Source organism: Pongo pygmaeus, chromosome 9 (assembly GCF_028885625.2).
Source record: "Pongo pygmaeus isolate AG05252 chromosome 9, NHGRI_mPonPyg2-v2.0_pri, whole genome shotgun sequence".
Lineage (NCBI taxonomy): Eukaryota > Metazoa > Chordata > Mammalia > Primates > Hominidae > Pongo > Pongo pygmaeus.
The window spans coordinates 105017235-105033855 of record NC_072382.2 but is presented as its reverse complement, the minus strand read 5'-3'; the positions used below and the strand labels follow the sequence as shown (position 1 = coordinate 105033855).

The following is a 16621-nucleotide window of genomic DNA, read 5'->3' as shown; positions in this document are numbered from 1 at the left end:
TTCTCTTTTTGAGCACCCAGCTGACTACATTTCCCAGCCACCCTAGGAATTATGTATACCCATGTAATTAAGTTCTCTCTAATGGAATGTAAACATAATGATGAGTGACATTTGCAGACATGGCCCACAAAAATGTTCCATGTGTATTCGTCCATGCTTTTCCCTTTCTAGCTGATTGTAATGTTAACAGCAAGCCCTGAAAAACATATTTTTAAAAGGATATATTTAAATATATATTCCTTTAAAATATATATTTAAATATATCCTTTTAAAAATATGTCTTTCATTTTATCTTTAGTTTCTCCTCTAAGTATATAACTTTTCATTGATATGACTTGTTTTAAACAACTATCAAAAATATAAGCCTCAGCTCTTAGAATTTGTTCGCTGCAAGGACAGAGCTGCAAAAAACTTCATAGGATACTAAAATGTCTATCACTCAACTGAGCAGTATTTTTGGTTCCTTAGATTTCGGGGAATCTTGCAGAGCTAAAATAATAGCTCCTATAAAAAATACAGGCCAGGTGTGGTGGCTCACGCTTGTAATCTTAGCACTTTGGGAGGCTAAGGCAGGTGGATCACTCAAGTGCAGGAGTTTGAGACCAACCTGGGAAACATGGCGAAACCCCATCTCTACAAAAAGAAATTAGCTGGGCAGGGGTGGTGCATACTGTGGTCCCAGCTACTCAGGAGGCTGAGATAGGAGGATAGATTGAGTCTATGACTTTGAGGCTGCAGTGAGCCGTGATCGCACCACAGCACTCTATCCTGGGCAACAGAGTGAGACCCTGTCTCAAAAAACAATAACAAAAACACAAAAAAGCTGAATGTTTAATAACCATAATTTATCCTCCATTATTATGTCACTGGAATTATTCCTATTTGAATTACCTTAAGATATTAGTTATAAGTATATAATTTAAATGACAATAATTATATATTTGTATAATTAGCATAGTATAATTATGTTCATGTTGATACTTTTATACATTCATTATAACCTTATAATACATTCTTCATTATGTAAAAAGAGTCATGGGAAGACTGCAAAAATTATGAATGCTCTTATATTTTATTAAATAATTATGACACAAATGACAGCCAAAATATTTATTATTGATTACTTTAATATACCACTTAAAATCTGACCTAAAACAAATTTTTGAGCCACTGGAAAAGTGAACTTCCTCATAGAAATATTTAATGTTATCAAAAGAATACTCTGTTTTAACAATAACTCCATTAATTTATTACTTTAAAAGATGCACAGTGCTGCTTTTACACATTAAAATTTCAATGACATCAACAACATAAGGTAACTATATGTTAATATTTTGAACTAACATTTCAAATGTAGACTGACCACATTGTTTGATTTAAAGCTTAAAGAATCAGTGTTCCCTTTTGTGAAGACGGCTTTTGTTGTCATTAGATTCTACTGATTTTTTAGGAACAGAGCTGCTCCACACTGAATCCACTGGTCTTGGTTGCCCCCGCATGGAACATCAATATTGGTAACCACACGATCCCTTTCAGCACTTGTGTAAACAGGCAAAGAGATGCACTCATCCGGAGAATATGGACCACATGCATCCTGTTTAAAAAAATAACTTGTTTTAAAATACAGCAATACACTATTTGGAAACAGATTATTAGATAACCAAGGAAACAAACATATTAATATTATATTATGAAATGTTTCAAATTAATATGATAAACCCCTATCATCCCCCTGCAACAAAATGAAACACGTAGCCTGTCGTGTTTTATTTACAACCTCTCCCTAGCCCCAAATATTGGAGTATTTTGAACAGCACCTTACAATTACAAAATTTCACCTATATTTACATATATATCTCTATAAATAAAATAGAACCATGTAAGTATTATCACACAGTAGAAAATTACCAATAACTCCTTAATATCATCACACATCCATTATCTCATTATTTCCTGTTTTAAAGAGTTTTTCTGTTAGAATCATAATTTAAATAAAGCCTATGCTTTGCAGTTTGTTGAAATGTCTCTTAAGTCTCCTAAATCTGTAAGTAAGTTTTTCCTCCTCTTTTCCTAGCAATTTGTTTGCAGAAGAAACTTACCAAATAGTTTCCCACATTCTTTTTTGGGTTACATTCTCATGGTATCACGTTGGTCTGTCTGTTCCTTGTATTCCTATAAACTGGATCTAGAGGTGAGCTCAGACTCAATGTTTGGAAAATACCGCATAGGTGGTACTAGATGTTTCCATCAAGCAGCATATGTCTGGTTGTCTCTGTTTTTTGGCTATTAGAGGCCACTGATAATCATTTTTCATTCAAGATTACACAAGGGATAATCTATCATTCCTTATTCCAAGCAGGAAGATATCTATAAAGAGAAACTTTCATTTATCAATTTTTTTTATTTCCATGAGGTGCAGTTCATATAAGAAAAACTAGATAAATGCCTATTTCCCTTTATGTGTTTTCAAAACAGTGAATGTTTCCTAGCACACTCCAAAGGCGATCAATGACCACCCCTTCTTTTTAAAAAATGGTATTATGAACTGTGGATTTAAACATATATGATGTGCTTTAATGCAATGCAATTGCTATTGCATTGGTGTTCAAATTGTCAGTCTTTGCTCAGGGGGAACTTTTTAAGTTGGCTCCTGCATTTTGATACGTCCCCAGTTGTCTCTTCAATAGTTTCACTGCCTTTCTAGTATGACAAGTATTATTATACAAATTCATCTTTTATATTTCCTGCCCTAGAAATTAGTCATTAATCTGATGATTCCTAGTTTCTTTCAAGAGATGGTATTAGAGACCATAATTTGGGTGCTAGGAATAATTGATCTGTTTTTTTTTTTTTTTTGAGATGGAGTCTTGCTCTGTCGCCCCAGCTGGAATGCAGTGGCGCAATCTCGGCTCACTGCAAGCTCCGCCTCCTGGGTTCATGCCATTCTCCTGCCTCAGCCTCCAGAGTAGCTGGGACTACAGGTGCCCGCCACCACGCCCAGCTAATTTTTTGTATTTATATTTGGTACAGACGGGGTTTCACCATGTTAGCCAGGATGGTCTCGATATCCTGACCTTGTAATCTGCCCGCCTCAGCCTCCCAAAGTGCTGGGATTACAGGCGTGAGCCACCGCATCCTGCCAATTGATAATTTTAATTCTAGGATGTTTTAGTGACTGGAGCTTAGAAATCATGTATTTTTAAAAGAAAAACATCATGAGTTCATAACTGTACTTCCAATTCAAATATAGGATTAGCATTTTTACTGAATTTATATGATTTTATTCAATTAATTATTACTTTGCAGAGTTGGAATGGAACTTAAGAGGCAAGCTAGACCCATTTTAAAATATTACAAAAGTGACAAATCAGAAGTCCACAGAGAATTTACCCATGGTAGCCTAGTTAGGAAGTGGCAAAGTTGTCACAGATACTACAGTTGACAAAACACTCTAGTATATGAACGCTAGCAACTAATGTCTCTTATTCTGTTACTTTGCAAAATAGAACACAATAACATTTATGGAAATAAATTATTTTCAGGCTCTGGAGTACTTGTCTAGGAGCTCTTGACCCTGTAGAGGTTACTCTCCAAACATCAGTTTCCCTATTATAGAAAGACAAATGACACTTGCCCACCTCACAGGATGTGGAAAGAATCAGATGTCATATTAAAGAGCTCCAGATATAAGTATTATTTATCCACATATCTCTAATTCTTTGGACTGCCTTTTCCTTATTCCCTACTAATTCTCAAATCGACTAGAAGAAATCAGCTTTTTGGCAGCTACTACACCTCTTAAATGGTGTTACGATAGAAATAAAATAAATTTCTTTCATAGAAAATTAAGACATTCTACTTTTAAGCCTAAGTGGGCATTATACGAACTTTATATTATCTTTTCCAATCCTCCTCCTCTCTCTGTCTCTCTCCCGCCGCCGCCCACACACATACCCACACACCAACAACTGTTCTGACTTTTCTGGCCCTTGATATAAATCAGTATGTCCCCTGAAAAATTATTCATTCCTAACATTCTTAAAACTTAACCTGATTTACATATAACAGACATATTCTCTAGGTAAAAATCATTCCCAAATAGATAAAAACACCATCTGTCCTAATTTTTCTAATTATCTGTTTGCACTGATGATCTTGTCAATTATTCAGCCATTCATTTAACAGCATTTTATATGCTAATATTGTGCCTAGAATTGTAAAGGCTAAAGCATTTCAGTACACAGACAAATACCGAAAATAATCTCCTTTGAATTTTTACTTTAGGAAACAAAATACACACGTATCAAATATCTAGAATATAAGTTTTGGGAAAATATATACTTTAGAAAATCAAAATACAGAAAATGCTACTCTGGGATATGTTAACCTAACAGTGATTCATGGAGAGAGTAAATCCTTAGTTGAAGTTCAGAAAAAAAAAATGTGGGATTTGGAATAAAGAGAATTTTCAACTTTTATCAGTCACCGACTAATCTCTTCCCTCTTGTTCAATTCTGCTTAGATGGCAAAGCTTTAGGAATAAAAAACTGTAATTGTCATGACTCCTTAGCCAATTTTAAAAGGTAAAGCCTAGTGCAAGCATTCCTTTACATTCTTTGGCAAAGAGCAGACAAAAATCACATATTTGTTAGACTGAAGTGATCTGAATCTATGATTGCCTATTTTTAATCCTGGGAAAGGTCTTAAATTATCTTTTTCTTTTTCTGACACCTGATATTTGCTTTGTTTTCCATTACTTCTATGATCAAAACTGAAATAGAAACATCACAATGAAATGTTTTACGATGTTATTCCTTTCTAGTCAGGAGATTTTCTCTATATCGATGTAAAGACTATTTCTCTTTAAATTAGGAACTTAATAATGCTGATTATTATCAACTTAAAGTTGAATTTTTGCATATTCACTAACAGTTTACTAGTTTTTGTATATATTTCCAAATTCTTCCAAACCTTTTAGTTGTAGGCTTTGTTTGTCTTACAGCCAGGGTACAAATCTTTCTTTGAAAACCTACAGTGTTTTAAAGCAAAGCAATACAGTGGCTTCTTGATATTTTGTCACTTCTCAAAATCTCTTAAGTGGTAAATGTTACGTCTGTAAAAAAGTTAAATACACTTGCTCTTAAGTCTCCAATAAATAAATGCTCACAGTAGAAGCAGGGACAAGTATTTTTGGCATTCTCACTATTATATTAGCACAATGTTTTGTGTATATAGTTCTTTGAATACTCCTTAACTGAATTAAATTATTATGACCCAATTCCCTGTTTAATATGTTTAACAGGCAAAACATAAGACACTGTTGGGCTGATTTGGATGAAACTAAAATTTTATTAATAACTATGAACAAACACCCTGTGTTCAATTAATGCAGAAAAGGAGATATATTAGGAAGACTTCAAATAATTCACATTATATTTCCTCCAAAGTTTTGTGCAATTACAATAATTCAAAATCTATAAATTGTGATTGATTACTCTAAAATGGTTGATGTGTTCATAAACCATATCTTTATTGAAACAAACTGGTCCAGTTAGTTCTGTTCAATAATGAGGCTAAAATTTGAATCGATTAGCTTTTCATAAATAAAAATTGTTTTATGTGAATAAACATCTTGCATAATTTTTCTGCTTTCCCAAAGTGTCCAAGAAAAGCTTGAATGTCTCACAACAAAATTTGCCCATGCCTTGGGCAAAATGACTTAAAAACATACATTCTACAAATAGCAAGCAATACACTACTATTTGAAAGAAGACAATGCAATTTTCAAAGGCAAAATGGTGACTCAGTAGTCCCCTCTTTGCGGGGAATACATTCCAAGGCCCCAATGGATGCCTGAAACCGTGGATGGTGCCAAACCCTATATATACTATGTTTCTTCCTAAACATATATATCTAGGATAAGGTTTAATTTATACATTAGGTATAGTAAGATATTAACATAAATAATAATAAAATAGAATAATTATAACAATACCATAATAATAAAGTTATGCAAATATGGTCTCTCTCTCTCAAAATACCTATTGTACTATACTCATTTATTTGCTAACTGTGGGTAACTGAAATTGCAGATACAGAGGGACTACCATATTAGATATCACTTAGTTTGCAAACCAAAGAAAGCAAGGAAAAGCAAAACCAAACAATGAAAACAAAATTATTAGGTTACTCATATTAGCTATTTGGCAATTTCAATTAAATTTCATAAGAAAACACATATGAAGACAAAACAAAATATATTCATCAGTCTATGCACAGTCCAACTTATTTTAACACATGCTTTCTGAATGTTTATAATCAAGTCAATGAACAGTTCTTTTTTAGAAGAGGAAATGATAGGAAATCGGAGTCCTAATGTATGTACAAGTAGCACAATTTAGTGAAGCAATTCTGGGGAAAAAAAAATCTTAAAATAGGAAACAAAACAGCTTGCCACCAATGAATACTCTGACTTTGTTCTGTTAAGAATGTCTAGCTAGGTTTCAAAATGTATATTGGTAAAGATATACTTCCCTGATTTTTCAATAATATAGTGATAACATCATTACTTTCATAATAAGTCCTTGAAGAAAAAAAATAACATACAAAATATGTTAGTCAAATATTTGTTATTTTCAAACCAGAGTGTACAGAAGGCAGAACTTTCAACACATATCTTCTGATATATGTGATATTTTAACATCTATACAAAATACAATGATTGTTTTCCTGAGTAGCTTGTGTAAATATTTTATAGTTCTATTTTCTCTGAGAATAAATTTTTTTCTGAAGCTGAATTGTCAATTGTGCCTATCAGAATATCCAGCCTCATGGGTTCAGACTGGCTCAAGACTACTATGTTACTGTGGGGCTGAGAAACTCTAAGGAGCATTATTTACAGGAAGACAGAACAAAGGCAAACTGACTTCCTGTGGAATGCCAGAAGGGCATCACTGAGACTGGTCTTCACCTAAAGCAGTGTTGACCAAATCATACTATGTGGAATATTAGATCCTGATGGAGCATAGGGTGTAGGTGCATGAGAAGGTTGTGTGGTAAGTAATCTTTCGGACTTCTCAGAGCTGTTAATGTAAGACTTTCCAAGGGAGGGAATATTGTGTTTATTAAGTTTGTTTACTGAATCATTTTTCATAGAGAATTATTATGAAATGATATATAGAAACATCTTAAGAAATGCACTGGAAAAAGCTAATGCTTTCTGGGTAAAATCCTCTAGCTATATCTTAATTTGAACCAATATTAATTTAACCAAAAACACTGCACTGAGCTGGAACTAACTTTAAGAATTAAGAATTCTTAAGTTTTAACTTAAGAATTAAGAACACTGGAGTAACTTTAAGAATCTGTATCATGGAGCCCACTGCACTCCAGCCTGGGAGACAGAGTGAGACTCCATCTCAAAAAAAAAAAAAAAAATCTGTTTCATGAATGAATAAATAGTGTGAATGTCAGTTATATTATCTTAGTACATAGATAATGGTAAACAGAAATACTAGAAAAATATTTCACTAGCATTTTATTTATTTTCATTTTTCCTTGAATTCATCATTCCAATCTTGTTAATTCACAAAGTACACTGCATTTCAAATAGAGGCAATGATAGAGCTTCCTCTTCATGCCCCAATAGAAGTCTTAGAATTTGTTGATGATACCCTTTTTTAAGTATCACCACATACTGAAACAATGTTGAAGTTCTTCAATCTTTTGCAACCTAAAATGTTCTTTGAAAAATGGAGGTGCAGCCTAACTCAAAGCAACGTTGTGCAAGTGACTGGGTTAGTGGGCAAGTTTCTGTTGAAACGAAGCTCCTCAGGGATACTGGGGTGTCAGATAATATTGTGAAAATAATTTGTGAAATAACCTCCTTCTGGTCTAAAAAAAAGTTTAGTTACCAAAGTTCTGAATTATATTATTATAATATAATAATACATAATCTTTTAAACCTCCATTTTCTACTTTAAAATGGAGATTACAATTCCTATTTCAAAAATTTTTTAAAAGCTTAATATCTTGTATTTGAAACACCTTGCACAGTGCTTGGTATGTAATCAGTGCAAATAAATGTTCATTATGATTGTCTGGACACTAATGCTACCATTGTGGAACTCATAAGTCATTTAACTTACCTGATTCTCAGTCTTTTCATCAGAAAAATAGAAAATTTGCTGTACCAAACCCATAGGATTGTTATGAGATGCAGGTATAATTGTATCTCACAGTGTGCCAATCTATTATCCACCCACTCACTGCTAGACCGATTTTCTAAAACTACAAATCTGATCTTACCATATTTCTGTTCTCAATTCTTTAAAAAAAATCTTTTTTAATTCTCTTTTTATTTAATAAAGATGGGGTCTTGCTATGTTACCCAAGCCAGGCTCTAACTCCTGGGCTCAAGTGATTCTCCTGCCTTGGCCTCCCAAAGTGTTGGGATTACAGGTGTGAGCCACCAAGCCTGGCCCTGTTCTAAATTCTTGATGGCTTCCTACTGACCATAAGGTGGTCTAAACTCTGGCATGGCTACTCAGCTTCTCATACTTGGTCTTGGCCTTCCTTTCTGGCCGCCTCCCCCAACATTCTTCCATATGAACTATATGCTCCAGATGTACAATACTTGCAGTTCCCAGAATATCCTAAGCTCTTTTCTATCTGTGTATATTTACATATGCTGCTACTTCTGTCTGGAATGCCTTGTTACCCTATCTTTTTTGAATTTGTCCTTAAACTGTTATTACTGAAGTTCAAGTAACAGTTCAAGACAAGCTGCCACCTCTCTCAGCAAGGTCATCTGACTTTCCCTCATTGTTCACACATGGTAGAGTTGAAGCCTCCCTCATCATCCCTCATCATATATAACCTCATATATAATGAGGTTATATATGAACCTCATTAGAAGGTTCATATATAAACCTTCTAATTGCACTAATGATTCTGAACTGTAGTAGTCTCTTTGCTTATTTGCTCCCCCAGTTGGCGGAAGACTCTGCAGGAGAAATCTGTTTATCTTTGTAACCCCAGGGTTCAGCATAACATCTGGTATATAAAAACTCAACAATAACTTAATAATGAGTGAAAGTACTGGTAAACTAAAAAGTACTATATGAAATAAGATAAAACATTATAGCATTATAAAAGTTTAAATTATTGACAATAGGATAAATTTGACTTACCATGTATGAAGCACTGTGCTAGGTACTTTACACACACACAAACATATTTAATCCTCAACATGATCCTACAGAAACATTATTATGTCCATTTTCAAATGAGGAAACTGGCTCAGTGAAGTTAGCTACCTTGTCTAAATCACCTAATTCATAAGCTTGGGAACTTGGACTACAATTTAGGTCTGCTGAACTAGAGAATTTTGTGTTCTGAAACACTTAGCAGTAGATCTCATGTTCTTTCCTTCTTAGCTGATATGGGACAGACATTCTGAAAGAGTATGATCATAGGAAAAGGAGGAGGCTCACTGTAAAGAAAGGTGGGGAAGCACTAACAAATTCTTCCATTACGTGTCATGTACAAGTGCAAAAGCCTAGGAGAAAATCTTACAGAAAAAGAGTAAAAAGTTCATATTACCTTTTAGGCATCTCTTCTATAAGATAAATGCTCAATTCATTTTACCTCTCTTTATATGAGCTATTTTTCAAATTAAATTAGCTTTTTATTCCAATCCTGACTTTGAAGAAGTATGACAAATAAAACTGGATAGAAATAATACACAAAGTAAAATATTGCCAAGCTATCATTTCCTAGTCTTGTAAAGTCACATCGCTTTTCATACAACCCAGTAACAAATTGGCTTTGTCCATGACAGCACTGCATTCCTGATTTGCGTTCAGTACATGGGTATTGCTCCAGGTCATTTTCTCCTGTATTTATTCTTAGTTGCTCTTCAAGCTCTATTTTTATTGTTTGGGTTTTTCCTCAAGTGAACCTGTTTATACTTGCCCTACTTTTTTTTCCTCCTCCTCATGATCATTATATGGATTTTATTTTCCAGAGAATTAGTAGTTTATATAATTTAAATTCATTGGAATTTATCTCTGCCATCCTAATTTTGTATGTTATATTCACAACCCTTGACAAATTCCAACCTTAACTTTTGTATATAAGTTTCAATTTCATTTACACACCTAAGATAAAAACGTGTCATTCATAATTTACCAAATTTTTGTAGAAAATTTTTATAGGAATTAACAGCAAGATTGAAGTAAACATTGATTCTTTCAATCTCTTCTCTCTCCTTTATCTCATAGTCACTCTAATTTTGGAGAAAATGAAGCTGATATGGGGGAAAAATAGGGAATTTTGACAGAAACATATGCTCTTTTAGGTCAGAGGATACTCTTATAGCTGTCTTGGCAATGTTGCTAACTGCTATCGCTTTTTAAGATTTTCCTTAAATAAATACTCTGGTGCATTTGATTTTTATTTCATAAGCAGAATGACAATAATTGGAAAATTCAATGCGTTATTTCCCAATGAGAAAGCTCATTTTTCTTGTAGTAAGCAATACATGAAATAGTTTTGTTGCTCATTAGATACAGAATCAAAACTTTAAAGTTTATTCACATGTAGTCTTATGTGCATTCTTAAACTTTATTAAGAAAAAGTTATGTGCTTCTTTACAACTATGTCCTATTTTAAAGACATGTATACCCCAAGTTCTACTGTTGAAAGTTTTTTCAATAACGGTTTTGAAAGGAAAAAAGTTAACTAAATAAGTCTTGAAGATTGTTTTCTTCATCTAGCTATCAGCTGCATAATGACATTGTGTGATACAAAGCCATATATCTATTAACACCTTAATTCTATCACTTTCTGTGTAGCTAACTATGAGAAGTCATTTAACCTGCGTGAGCACGTTTTCTCATTTGAAAGCGGGTAATAATATCTGCCTTGCATGGCTGCTCTAAGGAGGATTTTAGGTAAGGCATATAAAGTACCTAGCACACATTGCTGAAAATAACAGGAACGCAACACATGGTAGTTCTTATTATCATTAAAGGCTTTTTTATTACCAGGCTATAAACTCTCTAGAAATTAATACTATGTTATTCTTTCTATAACAAAATCAAGGTTTTCAAATGTCTTGTACAGCTTAAACATGATAAAGGATAAAATACTTTGACTGCAAATTTGTTCAAATGCAGGTGAGATTAGAAAGCAAACAAAAATACACAGGCCAAGAATGTCTTCTTGAAAAGATAAAATCTAAGAGTGAACTGATACAATTAAAACTTGTGCTTGTTAAAAATGTATTACCTGTGGAATCCAGCCCATAAAACAGGGGAGCACTGATGACACGCTAGGAGAATCAAGCTCATTTTCAGAAAGTTGATTTCCATCAAAACTACATCCTTCTAGTAAGAAGCCACTGATCTGCCATGGAAACAAATAAGTCATGAAAATATGCATTAAAGTCTCAAATGTCAGAGGTTACTCTATTCTATCTTAAGAGCAATGCTTTCCATTGTGTTCACCGACTCCAAATATATGAAAACAAAGATTATGGTACTTTGAGAATAAAGTCAGTAAGGCCTGGACTAGTGTTCACTGTCAACTTCTTTGAGACTGATATCTCGTTTTTAGCAAATATATTTTTAAAATTACTTATAAATCTCATCTGTTATACAACTGCAGGTGTCTTGACATTAGCATAATAGAATTACAGTGGCAAAAGCCAAAAAGTTATTCTTTCTCCATGAGGTAAGGGAGAAAAGCATAATTAGAGAGCAAACATTGTATTCCCAACCTGGAATTCTGACACCTTTTAAGGAATAGAATAAAGTTCAGAAACTGTAATGAAAAAAACTGACATGCGATATGAATATGAAAGAAGAATTAAAGAGAAGAAAAAATTCATGTCTTTAAGGTAACCTTGGTGTAAATATAAGAAATCTTGAAAATGAAAACACGGTTCTTTTGGTATTATTAGCTTCATATTTCTTCTTTGAAACTCTTCATTCTTTTAGTTTCTGCCATTAATCTAGCCTGACTATCTAAAGGTAACAAACGTAGAGTCAGTATTTGGCATTTATAGCTCTTCTGGCACTTTGCCTTAAGAGCCACATCTATATTATCATAATTTGAACTTGGTACAAAATATAAACAAACTTAAAACATACAGTGTCGGCCGGGCACGGTGGCTCACGCCTGTAATCCCAGCACTTTGGGAGGCTGAGGCAGTCAGATCACAAGGTCAGGAGATCGAGACCATCCTGGCTAACATGGTGAAACCCCGTCTGTACTAAAAATACAAAAATTTAACTGGGCATGGTGGCGGGCACCTGTAGTCCCAGCTACTCTGGAGGCTGAGGCAGGAGAATGGCATGAATCCGGGAGGCGGAGCTTGCAGTGAGCCGAGATCGTGCCACTGCACTCCAGCCTGGGTGACAGAGCAAGACTCTGCCACAGAAAAAAAAAAAAAAAAAAAAATAGTGCCTTCAAATTTTAACATACTAAATGAAAGAACTATAGAATTTAGAATGAAGGGAACACTAAATTGAAAGAGTTAAGATAATTTTCAGCAACATACAGTCAGGGAATGGTTTAGGTGCTAGGAGAGAATCCCTTAATGAATAGTTTTGAATGATTTCATTACTTGAATTTTACAGTAAGGTTGCTGGTGGAAGGAAAAGATAAGTAACTTTGTTGCTAGTAAAAGAGCTGGGGTGATAATATAATTATTTAATACTTAAATACTCTTTCTACTATACCACTGATGTGATATACAGGTCACTTGAAGAGTTTCAAAAATATTCTGGCCTGAATTTAGTTTTGTCTGTATTTATAAACAATAAATAGTATTGTTTTTCATGTTTCCAATCTCTATGTAAAGGGTAACATGCAACCTACTCTTTTCCTTCATTATTGGTTTTAAGGTGCATCCATTTTGTTCTTTCATTTCCAACAGCTGCACAACATTTCATTTTGTTAATATACAACAATTTATCCATTTTTCTGCTGGTGAATATTTCCAACTGTTTACCATTATTAAAAAAACACTGCAATAACCATGCTGTGTACTTTCTTATACACATTTGCATGAATTTCTCTAGATAGATTAAATTACTAGGTTGAAGAGTGTGGTCAATCTCAATTTTACCTAATATTGGCAAATTATTCCCCAAAGTAACTCTGTCAATCTATACTCTTACTTGTCACATATAAGAATTTACATTATGCTACAATCTTGCCAATACTTGGTCTGTTGAGACTTAAAAATTCTGCCAATCTGATGAGCGTGAAATGGAATCAAATTTTGGTCTTAACTTCATTTCTTAGTTACTAGTAAGAACAAGTATTTTTCCTTATGTTTATTAGCCATTCAGGTTTCCTCTTCATGTAAGTTGCCTATTAAAATCTTTCGCCCACCTCCACCTTCTCCTTACTATGGACATTTTCTTTAAAAGATTGATCTATAAACATACTTTATCTGTTTTAAGTACTAATCCTTTGTCAGTTACACAAGATACTAATATCTTTTCCTAGTCTGTGGCCTGTGTTTTCGCTTTCTATGGTATCTTTAATTTCAGGGTAGCAAATTTATCAGCTTTTTCCTTTAAGACTTTTACTTCTTTTGTGTCTAAAGAAATCCTGAGCAGATATTTTCCTGTATTTTGTTGCTAAAAGTCTTCTCTTTCAAACAGTTTTATTTCTGTAACTTTTTAAACCTTCAGAGTCAATTTTTATTTGCAATATAAAGTATGGATCAAATTTTATCATTTTCTAAATGAGTGAGCAATTGTTTCAGAATTACTTATCAAATAGTCTTTCCAAGCCCCTAATTTGTAACCAACCCCACTTTTGTCATGTGTCAAGTTTCCATACTGGCATAAGTTTGTTTCTGGACTTTCTTTTGTGTTACATTAGTCTGTCTTTCCCTAAACCAGCACCATACTGTCTCAATTGCCATCGCTTAATAATGATAACAATAATAATAGTGTGACACAGTGCAAAATATGGCCAAACATTCCTCTCCTCCTAATATGCACCCCTTTGCCAAGTAAGCTTGGCTGCTGCTTCCATCAGGACGTGGAGTTTCTTTTCTACCCCTTGAACTTGGGCTGGCCTTTTAAATTGCTTTGACCAACAGAATGTGGTAGAAGGACTTTAAGCAACTTCTGAAGCTAGGCTTTGAAAGGCTCTGCCTTCTAGAAATGCTGCACTGAAACCACCAGATAAGGAAGCTCTCCTAGTCTACTAGAGTATGAAAGGGCATGTGAAGGACTGAGGTACCTCAGTATGAGAGGGCATGTGAAGGACTGAGCTAGCACCAGTTGCCATATATATGAATGAGGCCAGCATGGACCTTCCCTTCTTACTGATCTAGCCGAATGCAGATGCAGAGTGGGTCGGAGTAAATCAGCAAAGGATCTCCTAGGCAACCAACAGAACTGTGAGAAAATAATAAATTGGTATTCTAAGCCACTACGTTAAGTTTTGAGCTAGTTTGAGCAAATGCTAATTCAAACTCATGTGCCACAGATTAACAAAACACACTTTGGGATATTGGTTGAAATTGCATTAAATTTTAAAATTTGATTTTGGAAAATCTGACATTTTTAAAGTATTTACTCTTGTGATATGTAAACAGGACATTTTCACCATTAAGTTCTTCTTTCATGTATTTTTCCACTTCTCAAATTATCTGCGTGATCATGACTTAAATGTATATCCTTAAGTAACATTTAACTGGATTTTATTTTTTCCCCAGTCTGATAATCTCTCTTTCTTAATTGGTAGGATTAATATGTTTACAATAGTCATATATTTGGTATTATTCCTATTTTATATTTTTTTCTCTTTACCTTTTTTTGCTTACTTTTTCTCCTTCTCTGGATTGAAATCCAGAATGGATTGTAATCCAGAATGGAAATCCAGAATGGATTGTATATCTATTTTAGTGTTTTACCATCTACTTTTAAATGCATAATTAAGTGTAAAACTTTTTAATAAATTCTTAAAGTATTCAGTACTGAACATAGTATGAATTTTAACACATTATATCTAATTGAATTATTGCTGTTTAGATTTTCAGCTTAAGTATAACATATTTTACAGTCAATATTTAAGTTACTTAAATTTAAGTTAAATTACACACTAAAATTATTTTGTTAATTTGGGGTTCACTATTGTTTTAGGTGTTCATTACTTTCTCTCTGGCTTTACTTCTTGCAGAAGTACATGTTTCAATATTGCTTTTATTGAGGCTGTATGTGAGTGGTGAATTCTTGTGGTCTTTGGGTTCCTAAAGTCTCTCTTTATTGCTTTCATTATTGAATAAAGTTTGGTTTAACAATTATTTTTCCTCATCAATTTGAATATATTATTTTACTGTCTTCTGACATCTAGTGTTGTGAATGAGAAGTCCGCTGTCAACATGGTGATTATTTTCATAGAAAATCTGATGTTTTATCTGCTAACTTTGAAGATTTTCCTCTTTAATCTGGATATTGACTAGCTTTGCTATAGTGTGATTAGGTGTGAACCCGAATTTACTTTTGTTTATTATTTTTGGTACTTTGCAGATGCTTTTCCTCCAAGAACTCATCATTCTCCAATTCTGGAAAATTCCTGAATTAGTTTTTCAAATTTCACTTCCCTGTTATTCTCTCTGTTTTATACTTCTAGAAATCCTTTTAGAAATAGGATGGAGTATCTGAAAGTATTGTCTTTGTCTCATAACATAACCAATTTATCATGTCTTCTTCAATCATATCTAATGTATAGTTTGTCTATCAATTTTTTCATTTAAAGACTACATTTTTCATTTCTGACATTACTTTCAACTAATAACTGTATTATCTTACCCTGTTTTTCCTCCAGAAGTTCTTGTTATTTTGTGCTGAAAGTTATTCCTTCATGTATCATCTGTTCAAGGAAACTAAAATAGTTAACTTTTTTGTCAGATTTTTCTATAAAATTAACAACAAACTAATTGACTAGCTGTTTCATCTGATGATTTTGTTAGTTTTCTTTTTTGGATTAGATTTTTTTTCCCATTTACTTTGGATTTTGGATTCTAGGTTCATCTTGAGCAGTATTTTCCCTCCATAGACCTCTGTACTGTCCCTTCCATATCTACATACACACAATATTTATAATGCCAGTTTGGGGGTTCTGTTCTGGCGATGTTGGGATACTGCAGATCTCGTGGATAGGTAGTGAGATTCAGCATCTAAGGAGTCAGGCTATTTCTTTGTCTTTCAGCTTTCTTAAGCCTACAGATTCCTATAATGCCATAAACTCAATCAGTGATTCTGCAACAGCTTTATTTTGTTTGTTTGGTTATTTGAGGCAGGGTCTCACTCCCATTGGCCAGGCTGGAATACAGTGGCATGATCATGGCTCACTGCAGCCTTGATCTCCTGGGCTCAGGTGATTCTCCCACCCAGGCTCTTGAGTAGCTGGGATAACAGGCATGCACCACCAGGCCTGGCTAATTTTTTGTATTTGTAGTAGAAACAGGGTTCTTACATGTTGCTTAGGCTGGTCTTAAACACCTGTGCTCAAGCGATCCATTTGCCTCAGCCTCCCAAAGTGCTGGGATTACAGGCATGAGACACCGCTCCAGGCCTGCAACAGCTTT

The 16621-nt window shown here is 33.9% G+C and overlaps 1 protein-coding gene across 6 annotated transcripts in view; it reads right to left on the bottom strand.

The window, feature by feature from the left end:
* Positions 1–1056: 1056 nt before the first annotated feature.
* Positions 1057–16621, bottom strand: part of DYNC2H1 (dynein cytoplasmic 2 heavy chain 1) — a 359810-nt gene continuing 344245 nt past the window's right edge. For 4 of the 6 annotated variants that reach the window (XM_054438209.2, XM_063672124.1, XM_063672123.1 and 1 more), the window contains 2 exons: positions 11293–11409; positions 1057–1594 (listed from right to left, as the gene is read on the bottom strand). In XM_054438209.2, the coding sequence (XP_054294184.2) occupies positions 1436–1594; positions 11293–11409 (276 nt within the window). In that variant the 3' untranslated portion in view covers positions 1057–1435. Of the gene's footprint in view, positions 1595–1619; positions 2368–11292; positions 11410–11902; positions 15904–16621 lie in introns of those variants that run through there. The other 2 variants (XM_063672125.1, XM_063672126.1) reach the window with 2 other exon arrangements.